This window comes from Aulonocara stuartgranti (genome assembly GCF_965226115.1).
Source record: "Aulonocara stuartgranti genome assembly, chromosome: 11".
Lineage (NCBI taxonomy): Eukaryota > Metazoa > Chordata > Actinopteri > Cichliformes > Cichlidae > Aulonocara > Aulonocara stuartgranti.
In genome coordinates this window covers 4,312,954-4,325,793 of record NC_138947.1, presented here as the reverse complement: position 1 = coordinate 4,325,793, position 12,840 = coordinate 4,312,954, and the positions used below count along the sequence as shown (strand labels likewise).

Genomic DNA, 12,840 nt, shown 5'->3' with positions numbered 1-12,840 from the left:
AAGACAGGTGACATTGTGAACACTTCTTAATTCTCCTTTGTTGCATTTTCCATTGATATGCAGCCATTATATCATTTAACCTTAAGCTTTTACATGTGACATCTTTGCTGTGTCTGGATTTTACCTTTCCAGCAGCACAGACAGACAATAGTTGTCTTATTGTGCTGTCTGTTCAAATGTTGCTTTGTGAAGGAGCGCGGTTCCAAAAACAAACCAAAACAAAGCTATTACGAGTCGAAATAAAGGAAAGATTCGAGTAAATATGTTATTTTTCTTTGTAGTAATCTGGTCCTGTTCTGCAGTTGAGTCACGCTGTGATTTGATTGCTCGCTTTCAGAACAATGTGTACCTGCCTTGAATTACACTCAGTGGAAAACGTTAATGCATCCAAATGGGTCCTGATCAATTACCTTGGCACGTATTTCACACCAGCCGAGAAGCCACATTCACAAGCACCCCCGGCACATCTCTCAGTGTTTGCTTAGAGTTCAGTACATTAGGTGATTAGTTCAGTTCGCAAACACTTCTGGGGCGAGGGACAGGGCCCAGCAGTAATTCTTTGGAGTCAAATACGCTAAAGAAATACATATCGAGAAAAAAAGTTTCACATGTATCGAAGAAATGTCTGAAAAATGTCTATGAAAACCGCCGAGACATCTGGGTTTTTACTGGCCAAACGGCTGTAGCAAAGGCAGCGAATGAGTCAATGAGAATGAGTCACAGACTCTTTCTTTATCTTAACTTGTATGTCTCACGTCTCTTAAACATCTGGATGAACTGCTGCTAAATTTGGAGCAGACATTTATGCTCCTTTAAATGTCATCAATTCTGCGTTTCTGATCATTTAGAAGGTCAACTGTGTTTTGAGAAAGTTTTAATAGGTTACAATTTGTTTTAAACAAACACAAAATTACTTGCATCCCTACCAGCCTTAGCTGTAACAGTGAACATGCTAATATTGTTAACATGCTAAATTAAGATGATTAAGAAAATAAAGATTACAATGACATAATCTCTCTTTTTAAATGGGACATATTTTGCTCTGATCCTTCCTTTTTTCATCCAGTGCAGCCTTTCCATTCGACAGCTGTCTTTAACAAGCCTGTCCTATTCCCTTGGAGCTATCCTCCCTTTAAGCTAACTTTCTGACTGGCTGCACCCCTGCTGTGTGGCTGAGATTTCTATATTTAGAATATCTGCTCTTACTGACATCAGACGGAGCCAAGAACAAACACAACAGTGTCAAATCAAGCATTCAGAGCAGTCTAAAGCCTTATGTGTACATGTGTTTGATGTAAAATAAAAGTATAAGAAGGCCAATTTAACTTCAGTACATCAGCAATATCATCATGAACATCTTTGCATGGGGCACACATCATTGTGCCTCACGCCGCGGAGACATCACATTGGTGTTAGCTGTCTACAGCATCATCAATATCTACTATTACCACTACAATTTAGCTCAAATTTCAATACGCCAGACCTCAAATGTAGGAACGGGAGTCTTTTTCATTTTACCTACCAACCCAAACACACTCCTTATTCTGTTTCCTTGTTAAGATTTCAAAACATTTCAAATATGGTGATGAATCAAATCATACCGTATATGCCGACTTACAATAATAACACTGTAATCGAATGCTACATATCCTTTAGTCAATCCTCTCAGGCCACTTGAATATCACCACAAATGATCCTCAGACTTCCCAGGAATCAGCCTGTAAATAAACCTCCCTCTGAAGATGACAGAAAGCCACACTGGGGAGCGTCCAAATGGAAACCAATACATAATCACTCTGACAGGACCAAGGGTTCAATTATTTGTTTTCCTTGCCCCCAAAAGTTCATGTCAGATGGGTTAGCCATTGGGGCTTATCCATTACCAGACTCGATTCTTCCCCCGGTCCACAGGGGCAGAGCAGAGGCACGAACAGCAGCTCGTTTCTCTTTTTCTCTTCAATTTATATGAGCATTTTTTACAAAATGCATTTTTGCTGTTCGTACAACAATGAGAGCAGGAAGAGAGAAAAGAGGGGTTGGAGTCGACTGAGCTTCCCTGCTCAGTGCTTAGTTTGGCTGCAATCAGTCAGCCTTAATCTCAGAAACACATCTGTCACACAGAAAGCCCTACACTCCACCCAAACCCAGCCGCCCTCTCCCTCCACAGTGAAATATTGATTAAGTGATAATGGACCCTTAGTGGAGTGTATTTATTATGCATCAGTTGTCGATAATCCGCCAAAGTGAGCGAGTAAAAGGTGACTGGTGGATGTCTTCTCCAATTTCTTGAGCTCACCCTGCCTGCCTCACCACCACCACCACCACCCCTCCATCTATGGTCCTCGAAACCCGGCTGTCTTTCAGATAAACAACACTGGACATGTTGCACACGCTCAGTAAAATGATGAGGACAAGATGGTGGCGATAAGGGTCGCTGGCTGATGAATAGACAGATTTGATGGTTTCGGTCGATAAGGCTTCCTGGTATTATTTATTGCTGGGAATGGACCGTGAAGCTACAATGTTTGGAAAAATAAAGACTGAAAAAATAATTTCATGCAACACAATGTAGAGGCTGTAATTAACAATGAGGCTTCTTGCTAATTAGCTTTTTGGTGGTTATAACTGGATCAAATTTTATAATTGCAGATATTTTATCAGTAATAACTGACTTTAGGACTGCAGCTATGAACCATTTTCACTATTGATCCATGTAATATTCAATTTCTTGCTAATCAATGATCATAAATCCACATAATATGGAAAGCTGAAGCTATATATTAATTGTGTTTTGCACAGGCAGACAACTGAATTAAAAGTACCATATAATATAATCAGCCATGAAAGTATAAACTAATATGTATTTAATAAAATGCAAAAAAAAAAGTCATTCATGGTTTAATGTGCATCCAAAATGATTTTCCAGATTGGAGGACACAGCTGTCTGAATCTCATGTGACATGTGCAAAGAGCCGGCTGACTGACAGCGACAAACAGGATGACCGGCCCACAGGTCAAAACACGACACGGGGAACACAATCCTTCGGTATCAACAAGGACACTTACACATACTGAAGCTTGAGGTTGTTTTGGAAGGCGTAGGCAGAGATGAACCTCAGCTTGCAAAATGTGACCGTGCTGCAGAGGATGATAAAGCACAATGAACATGAAAAATCAAGAAGCAAAAAAACACTTGGAATATAATCAAGTTTTTCTTTGTTGGAAAGAAAACAACTTTAATCCTTGTCGTTTAATCATTTTGAACACAGTGTATCTGACTTTTAGTTCATCCTTTCATTCTTAACCATTTATTCAATTTAGAGTGGCATGGTGGTGCTGGAGCCGATCCCAACTATCATTTGTTGAGAGGTGGGGTAAACATTGGAGCAGCCCATCACATTCACGCCTGCAGCCAATTTAGAATCACCAGTTAAACTAGCAAACATGTCATGCATGCAACATCATAGTCCTTTGAGTATCAGGAGAGTACCCATGCAGGCATGCAAAAATCCTCATAGAGGTCTCAGTCAGCCAGCAGATTCAAACCTATGACCTTCTTGCTAACCACTGCATCACCACACAACCTCAACGTTTGTCTATTTCTGCACAAACTCAGAAGTAAGAAGATCATTTCACTTTCAGATACACAGTCTGGGAAGTATGCGAACATACTTTTGAGGCTGGAGCTTAATTTTGTTCCCAAAAATAAGCTTTGACTGTTTTATCTTAGCTTTGAGCTTTCTTTCTGTCTCGTAATAGAGTAAACACTAAATGGAGCAAATCCTGCAAACTAGTTCAGGCACATGCCTCACTTTCTTCAGGGGTAATAAACCAATCCTGCTTTTGTGAGTCTATTTAAACTAAAAATGTCCCATCTATCCCTCTGATATGTGAGTGTTGCTGCCCTTCATCACTCCCTTTTGGTTCAACCCCTCCTCTGCCTAAGCATCCACCTGTAGGCTTTGAGCAAGATAATCATATCTGCGGGAAGTAATGTGCTCAGAGCCTAGACTCCAGTCTACCTCTATTCTCCTGCTGTAGGAAAATCATTTCAAACATCAGTTTTCTGACTGAAGTATAGTGTGAGAATAGAAAACTTGACACACACAACAATGATAAGAGGACAGATCAGTCAGTTGTATAGGTTGACAAACTCAAAATAAGTTGAGAGAAAAGAATGACTTACAGGTTTTTCAGCTCTCTGTAGAAGATAAGGTCGACTTCTGTTATGTTCTCCAGGCTGGCTTGGTTTTCTATGTAACTAGTTAATAAAGAAAGGACGACAGAAAGTGATGGAGAGAGAGTTAGATGAAGGTATTGTGTTGTGACCTTCAGTCTTTTGTTATGTAGACATTCATATACTGTAAGCTCATACTGAATAGGAAATATGCAAAAGAAAAAAAGACTAATAAAAGGATTGATTGAACTTGATTCAGACCAGAAAAGAAGTCGTTTTCTTTGGGGGAATTCCAACAGTGGAAAGATGCAGGAATAACAGCAACAAGGAGAAATAACTACATTTAAAAAAACAGGTGCTTTGTACTCAAACCCCCAAGAAACACGATGAAAAGACATAAAGTTTCTAAATTAAACAAAAAGAAGCTAAAGCAGGATTTATATTTCAGATTTGATTTTATCCTCTGATTGGTAACAATTATTTTATGCATAGTCAATATAAGATTGCAGCAACTGAACAATCAAAACAACAGTAACAAAAACATCACACGAAACATTGTCCAGAAATAAACCTGGAAGCCACTGAAGTCAGCATCATGACACTGAGGAAGAGGATCCCAGCCACCTTTGTAACTATGGCCTTTTGAAGAGCAATGGCAGCTACTTGATGTGACGTGAACAGCATCATGGAAACCAGTTTCATCCCAGTGGTTCTTCACTCGGGTCAGTATGTCAGACATGTATCAGATCTACCTCACATGAGAGTTATCTTAAACAGATATGAAAATATACTATCCGGTCAAAAGATTGGAAGTCACACATGAGCAAAAGCTAAAACACTTTTTCTGCACTCTTAGCAAACTGACCTGCAGTATGTCAACGTTATACAAATACCAGCTTCTTAGTTAAAAGGCAACAATTATACTTTAATGTTCTCTCATATGTATGCTGTTACAAAGATCAAACTAAATTTCAAGTGATGAGATCAGCTCATATCAACCAAAAGCTCAAACTTTCAGTGAGAGCAGATATTCTTAGTATGGTCACCTCAGGCGCGCACTCTGACTTTGAGCACAGAAAATAAAGTTGTCTTAATCGGAGTGGAAAGCGAGCTACAATAGGTTGTTTCAGATGTGCACAAAGGTCCAGTGTAATATAATTAAGGTTTTTTTTTAATGAAGGTTATATCAAAAAGCATCAGTAACAACAGTTTGGGACATGCAACCCTGGAACTTGAACACCCACAAAACAGACTAAGAGCAGATGACAAACCCTGGCAAGAAGTCCAGGGACGCACAAATGGCAAAGCCTAATAAAAGCGAATGTGCCACTCATGTGGGGGGAAAAATAATGCCCTAAGATGTGCCAGGCGAACGGGAAATTCTTCTCAATGAGTCACTTTCCACTTTTCCAGACAGAGCCTACCTCAGAATAACTAGTGAGCCGCAGATCGATGTAGCACTCGATGGAAGGACAGCCAGCTTTTTTCAGGAGATATCTGAATAGATGGCCCGTTTAGACCTTCCAAGGATCTCACTGGAGATCTGTCCACCTCATTCTGTGCCCTTCTCCAACTCTCCAGTCCCTGCTAGGCTCCATATAAATGTTGCTCATTTTGCTCAGGAGGACACTTACTTAATGGGCTTTTAAAAAGATGTGTAGATACAAAAATTGAAGGATTTTATTTATGTGAGTGTTTTTAGCCCTTTGTTGAATGCATTATAGTATCCTTCAGAAAGTGTAAAATGAACCAAATGGCCAGAATCAATAGAAAATATAAAAATAATGCCCTTTTCTGGAGACTGCCTTGAGGCAAGCACAATAGAGAAGAATATGAAACATAGAAAGGGAATGTTTAAACAACCACAAGTTTTTTGTTACAAATAATAAGAAAGATTTAAAGATGGGTTCTCTGCAGTATTAACGCACTTCTATCGTACATAGATGAAACAATATGCAGAAATGTAAAAAACAAACTGTCACTATGAAAAATAACAGTAACAGAATACTGAGAGCAATAACACCAGTAAACAACATTGCTTTTGCAAAACTCGCCTCACCTCTGCATTTCGAAGTTTCAATTTTAGCATTTTGGCACCCGCCATGTTGGTTATTCAAAGCCAGAGGTTTACTTTAGGCACCAGTCACACCAGCATGGAAGCCAGTCAGTGACCAACTGGCTACCACCGGTCTCGAGGAAAAATGTGCATTCTTCGACGACTTGCGAGTTGTTGCTGGCGTTGATGCTTTTTAATGCTGAGCTCTAAGGGGACTGACTTGCTTTTGACAACTTGAATAACTGCTGTTTTTGCCACTTGTGCATTGGATCCATTTTTCACCCCATGGTTCCTGTTGAGGCTATAATTGGTTTAGTTGGTCTGATGAGCACATAGTCAAGATATGATTACTGTGCTGAACACTCCATTGAAGACAATACCAGCTGACCGCTTCTTCTCTAAATAGCTCTTGCATAGTTTGGAGCTGTGCTTTGTGCCACTGTCCTGTTGGCTCAAACCAATTAACATCCATAAGATATTGCACGGTCTTGTACAATGAAGTGATTTATCCTGTACAAATGTCCCACTTTACCACCACCAACACACCCCAAAATATCATGTTCTGTGTCATTAGTGGGAACATCTTTAAACATTAGAATCTGTCCATAACACCCTTCCCCATCATCATCATCTGCCCACTGCCTGTGTTTTTTGCCCATTTCTATCTGTTCTCTTTAGTCTTTAATCTCACATGTACCTTTTTCTGCCTAGAAGCCAATATCCTGGAGTTGGCCCTTCACTGTTGAGACTGATGTTTTGAGAGTAATGAAGCTGCCAGTTGAAGACCTATGAGGCATCTGTTTCTCAGACTCTGATGTGCTCTTGCTCAGCGGTGCACTGTGGCCTCTTACTTCTCTTTCTATTCTGTTTAGAGCCGGTTTGCCCTGCTCTCTGATGGGAGTAGTACACACTGTTTTATGAAATCTTCCATTTTCGGGGGCAATTTTCCACATGGAATAGCCTTCATTTCTTAGACCAGGAATACTCTGACAAATTTCAAAAGAAAGTAATTTCTCATAAAACCCACAAAAAGCTCCAGAGGCTCGACTAGCCAAACTGCTTCCTTAATCAGCACAGGACTTTTAGGCTGTGCTAACACAACCAGAAAATGTTTTCTTTCAGTGATCAATTAGTATTTTGATACGATGAAGTTGCATTAGATAAACCTGTTGTATATCTAAATAGAAAATAAATATCTATGATCACTAGTTGGATTAATGACAGTCAGTTATGGCCTTTCTGATCAAACATTTGAGTGGTTATGTACCTATGAAACAATGCCACTGAATGATAATCAAATATCTTAACCCCTTAATGCCTAGTGTGCCATATTTGATAAGTTTTAGTGAGTTTTTGAATTCTAAATCATCAGTGTGATCTTTTTTTCTCCAACACATTTTAGGCAATAAAAAAGCAATACTTACAAAGAATAAAAACACTGAAAATATCATGTTTTCAAAATAAAATATTTTTCACTGAGGTAAAAGAGTATTTTTGATTAATGCAATTACTAAAAACATTCAGCAATGATTACGTAGCTGCAAATTATTCAGAAGAGTTCAGCTGTTGAAATTTCAATCCAAGCCGCTAAAAAAAAGATTCACAAATACAACCTTTACCTAAAATGGGAAACGATATTTTGAGAAAAGCTTCGTGCTAACTAACAAACCATTTTCCTCCAACAAAACCTGTGACATGAGCTGAAAGGGCTATGTGAGGACGTGTAGAACGACCCTGAAGGTGAGATCCTACATATGATTCAAAAGCTGATGAATGCTGTTTGCTTGAAGGGGACCTATAATGCTTTTCTTTACTTTCTGTCATGCATCCTTGTGATGGATGCTCACGCTGACGATAGCCAAAGTTTAAGCTAAGAGGACAGATTATCTACAAGCAATCCCTGAGAGCAAGGATATCGGATATCACTGCTCTAAACATCAAACAACATTTACATTTTTGCTTAATTAACTTTTCTGCTGAAATGACATTAGCTGTGACATAGACCAGCAGTCCCCAACCCCCGGGCCATGGACTGGTACTGGTCCGTGAGTCGTTCGGTACCGGGCTGTGAGAGTTGGGGCTTGGGTGTGAAATTTGTGGTTTTCAGGGTTTTTATCGTTAACTCGGTTTCCCTGGGTCTTTTCCCGTGTTGTAGTTGTTTTTGTTATTTTGAAAAAAATATCTAGGCATTACCATAGCAACCAGAGAGCATTAAGGGGCAGAGAGGAGGATGTTACTCTCAACGTTGTTGGTGCATCTCAGGAGGACGCTGCTAATAAAGTTACACAATTACACTGTGAATTCTCATTTATTATTATATTTTTAAAATACCACAGGTTTTGTCTTGGTCATATCATTTTATTTTGTTGTATTTATCTGCGACACCTAAAGGCCGGTCTGTGAAAATATTGTCTAACATTGAACTGGTCCGTGGCGAATAAAAGGGGACTGCTGCCATAGACGGTATATAAAAGATGGATGTAGGCACGGGGGTTTCTAGACTCCACAATTTGGTTTCTGCTCCACTCCAGTTTTCTTAATAAAGGTTTGATGTTGAATTTATTTGTTGGGGTTGGATTAGCTTCTCTGTTGGAAAAATTAAAGTGCCTTAAATGTGCATTTTATCTGAAACGACAATAAAACTTTGGTCCAATAAAAGTCTGACTTCACACCGGTAAACACTTTCCTGATAAGTTTTTTGGCCCAGTCACTCATTTCCGGTCACTCTAAATAAAACATAGAAGTCTACTTAGTAAATCTTGGTGATACTATGTTTCAAAACGAAAGGAAATGCTCATCTCCAGGCTTCATAATGGGATGCCAGAAACCAATAGGTGACGTCACAGTAACTACAGTCACCTTTTGATAACCCTGGACAGGTCACCAGCCTTCCCTAACTGTCAAATCCACAGAAAAAGTCAATCTAGAATCACCAGCTAACCTAACATGCATCGATGGATTGTGGGAAGAAACAGGAGAACCCGAAAAGACCCACAAAGGCAAAAGATGAGCATGCAAACACCAAATAGAAAGGTCAGCTCTCGATAATTTATGGTTATGCTACAGCTTATGATTCACAGATTTGAAAAATGTGTCATTTTGTAGCAAAAGTGGAGGTTATGCAATCAAAAAATGAATAAGAAAGAAAGAAAGAGAAGACTGGACCTATGCCATAAACATACCTGTGCTAATTTCCAGTGTTGGGAAGGTTACTTTTAAAATGTATTCCATTACAGAATACAGAATACATGCCCCAAAATGTATTCTGTAACGTATTCCGTTACGTTACTCAATGACAGTAACGTATTCTGAATACTTTGGATTACTTAATATATTGTGGCGAGTTCAGACAAGGAGACGGAGGTATCGTTTGGTCTTGCTTCCCGTGAGCTAGCCAGGGAGCACAGCCGTTTATTACATTTGCAGAAGAACACACTGCCACTAGCTAACTGCTCAGCGCGGCAACCACAACACACATAGGGCGCCCTCTGACCCCGGAAGGACACACCGTCGCAGCGAGAGGGCGTCACCCGTCACCATGGCAACATACACAAAACATAACTGTACAAGCAGAACCCCGAACAGCCCTGACCCGCTACAATATTATCATGCTTTTTACCAGAGGTGGGACCAAGTCATTGTTTTGCAAGTCTCAAGTAAGTCTCAAGTCTTTATCCTCAAGTCTCAAGTCAAGTCTCAAGTAATGTCAGGCAAGTCAGAGTCGAGTCTCAAGTCACTGGTGTAAAAGTCCGAGTCAAGTCACAAGTCTGAAACTTTGAATTTCAAGTCCTTTCGAGTCTTTAAAAAAAAAAAAACGAAAAAAGAATGTTGCTGTTATGCTAAATGTAAATATTAGACCATGTAATTTTAAAATCTGTGTTTTTCTCAACACATGACAAAATAGTGAACTTAGAAAATATACACAAATTGTGAAATTGCACCTCTTTAAAATGCAGCTCAATTAAACCTAGCTCCAAGAATAATTTTCACCGACAGTTCTGAGATAAGCTGCATGTTATTCTTGGATGCGGTTGTAGGACCAGCTTTAAAATCGCATGACAAAAATATCATACACATTAAAAAAAAAACTGTATCACCAACGTAGCCTGGACAACATTTGCTAGTTAGATGAAGTCAGCTATCTCATCTTAGCATATTTATATGCATATTTATAATCATACGGTTCTTGGAGTGAGCGCATACGATCATGAAGTTTAGTAACTTCAGGTCACTGCAACAAGCCCAGGTACAGTTTACCGACGGATGGGTAGTGGTAGTAGTGGGATGGGTAGTAGTGGAAATAATTTCTGGTACCCATCACAGAAATGTAGCAGTGACAATAATACTGTATGCTGTAATCGTACTGGGCAATTAGTGATACAAAAAACCTGTTTTATCCTGTGAATAAAAGTATGTGTTTTTGTCAATGTACCATAATAACAGAAGCGAAACACAATATTGTGTCAGGACAATTCACTATTTATGCACAATAAACACAATAAATAAAGGAGCATAGCGCGACAATTTCTGTTCAGCGCCAGACTTGCTTGTGACCTATATCACCAATTATGTTAAGAAAAATGACGCATTAACTACTAAAAAACACTGACCTTCGTGTAAATGCTTGGAGCAGACTAACCTGTGAGCTGGAGAGTTCTGGGACGTTATATTTGATCATTGAATGGCTGCAATCCAGGCCATCCGTCGCGTCTTTGTTACTTCGGAAACATGGCTCGAACAATTTCTCTTCAACGACGTAATCCGATAACAACCGATCTCTTTACCCGTCGGCTTCCCGTGGCTGTCATGCGACCGGCTATTGCAGTTAATAATACAACAGCTTCTTGACATTTTTGTGTTTCTTTATATCGCTGTATAACTGATTTTAATTGAAAGCCTGCGTGCGCTAGTACCGCTTGCCACGAGTTCCCAGAATCCTTTGCGGTTCTACCCGTGAATGACGTCACATTTTCAATCTCTATATAATATGCATGTTAAATTTTATATTTGGGGTAAAATATCAAGTCTTTTCAAGTAAACCGGTTCAAGTCCAATTCAAGTCCCAAGTCATTGGTGTAAAAGTCCAAGTCAAGTCACAAGTCTTAGAACATTTTTTCAAGTCAAGTCTAAAGTCATAAAATTAATGACTCGAGTCTGACTCGAGTCCAAGTCATGTGACTCGAGTCCACACCTCTGCTTTTTACAACAACGTGAATGTACTATTGCTGTGTGATTTATTACTATTACTGAAGGTCCGCGACTCCGAACTGTAGTAAAGGGACCTCTGACTAATGCTGGGCTCACACTGTGCGGTTTTTGGCCCATTTTGAGCCGATTTTTGAGTCGTGCGATCGTTTTGGCGATCGGCCCGATTTTGGCCTTCATCGTGCGTCGTGCATCGTGTAGTATACGTGGGGTAACGAGAAGCGATTGACACCTCACGACCAGCTCCCCGATCATCAATCGCTTGGTCGTGAGGGTGTCACCCCAGTTTGCCACACTGCGCACGCGCAAACACAAATGTCAGCGAAAAAGACGGCGTAGCACGGCAGTGCAGCGTGTGATCTGGACACAAGCGATGGAGGCACAACCTGTAGAACCATCCGAGCCCTTTCGATGTGGCCTCACAAAATTATCACGACCACAACAACCTTGAAAATAGTTGGATCGACACTGCTGCTCAATCACAGCTGCCTGACCAATGTTTTTCATTAGCAATTTAGCAAAGTTGATGGTGGTGGTGTGTCTGTGTGAGTGAAAGGAGAGGGAGAGCGAGCGACAGAATTTCTGTTATAACCTTCATTTTTATGGACGCACAGTGTGAGCACTCAGGTCGCATCAGAGCATCGGGCCGTATAGTGTGAGGCCCTGCATCGTGACCTATGAACTTCTAACCCCTGCGAGTCAATCGTACAGTTTGAGCAGGAGCTCAATCGCGCGACTGAAAAAATCGCACAGTGTAAGCCCAGCATAATATGGCGGGGTCCCTGTCGGCTGGTAGCCGAAAAATAGCTCTACTTTGTTGTGTGGGTCAACTTTTCTTGCGACAGACAGAGAGAGGCGTTGAAAGGCTGCTCCAACGGAACTTGTTGTTTTCGGAGGAAAACACGAACACAGTGTACAGTCGAGTCTTAATACCTTACTTACAACTGGGCTCGTCAGGCACTCTTCTTGGCTGCAGTGGTTATTATTATATTTACATGCTTCCAGCTCCCGTTTTTGCTCGATGACTGCTCGTACCTTTCCACTCCCCTTTTTCTCCCTCCTAGCGCTCACAGACACATAACGTGTATGGCAGTCCATTCTCCCTGCAGCACGGACTACACTGAACATGATGCTACATTCTTTAGAGCTATGCTTGTAGCATTCTGCCTGTTAGCTTAGCACAACAACAACAACGAAAAGGCGCTCTCTCACCCAGGAAACACACAGTCGCAGAGAGAGAGAGAGAGCGTCGCCCTGTAACCATGGCAACCGTAACGCTGCCGCCTGGAACAAAAGAACGTAGCTGTCAAACAAAACCCAAACAGTCCTGACCCGCGACAAAATGAAACAGGAAAGTACCCCAGTGTATTCCATTTATTTCAACAAAGTAACTGTATTCTGA

The 12,840-nt window shown here is 40.5% G+C and overlaps 1 protein-coding gene across 5 annotated transcripts in view; it reads right to left on the bottom strand.

The window, feature by feature from the left end:
* Window positions 1–12,840, bottom strand: part of ntrk1 (neurotrophic tyrosine kinase, receptor, type 1) — an 82,684-nt gene that overhangs the window by 38,796 nt on the left and 31,048 nt on the right. For all 5 annotated transcript variants that reach the window (XM_082551907.1, XM_082551908.1, XM_082551909.1 and 2 more), the window contains 2 exons: window positions 4,187–4,261; window positions 3,067–3,138 (listed from right to left, as the gene is read on the bottom strand). In XM_082551907.1, coding sequence (XP_082408033.1) covers window positions 3,067–3,138; window positions 4,187–4,261 — 147 coding nt within the window. The remainder of the gene's footprint in view (window positions 1–3,066; window positions 3,139–4,186; window positions 4,262–12,840) is intronic.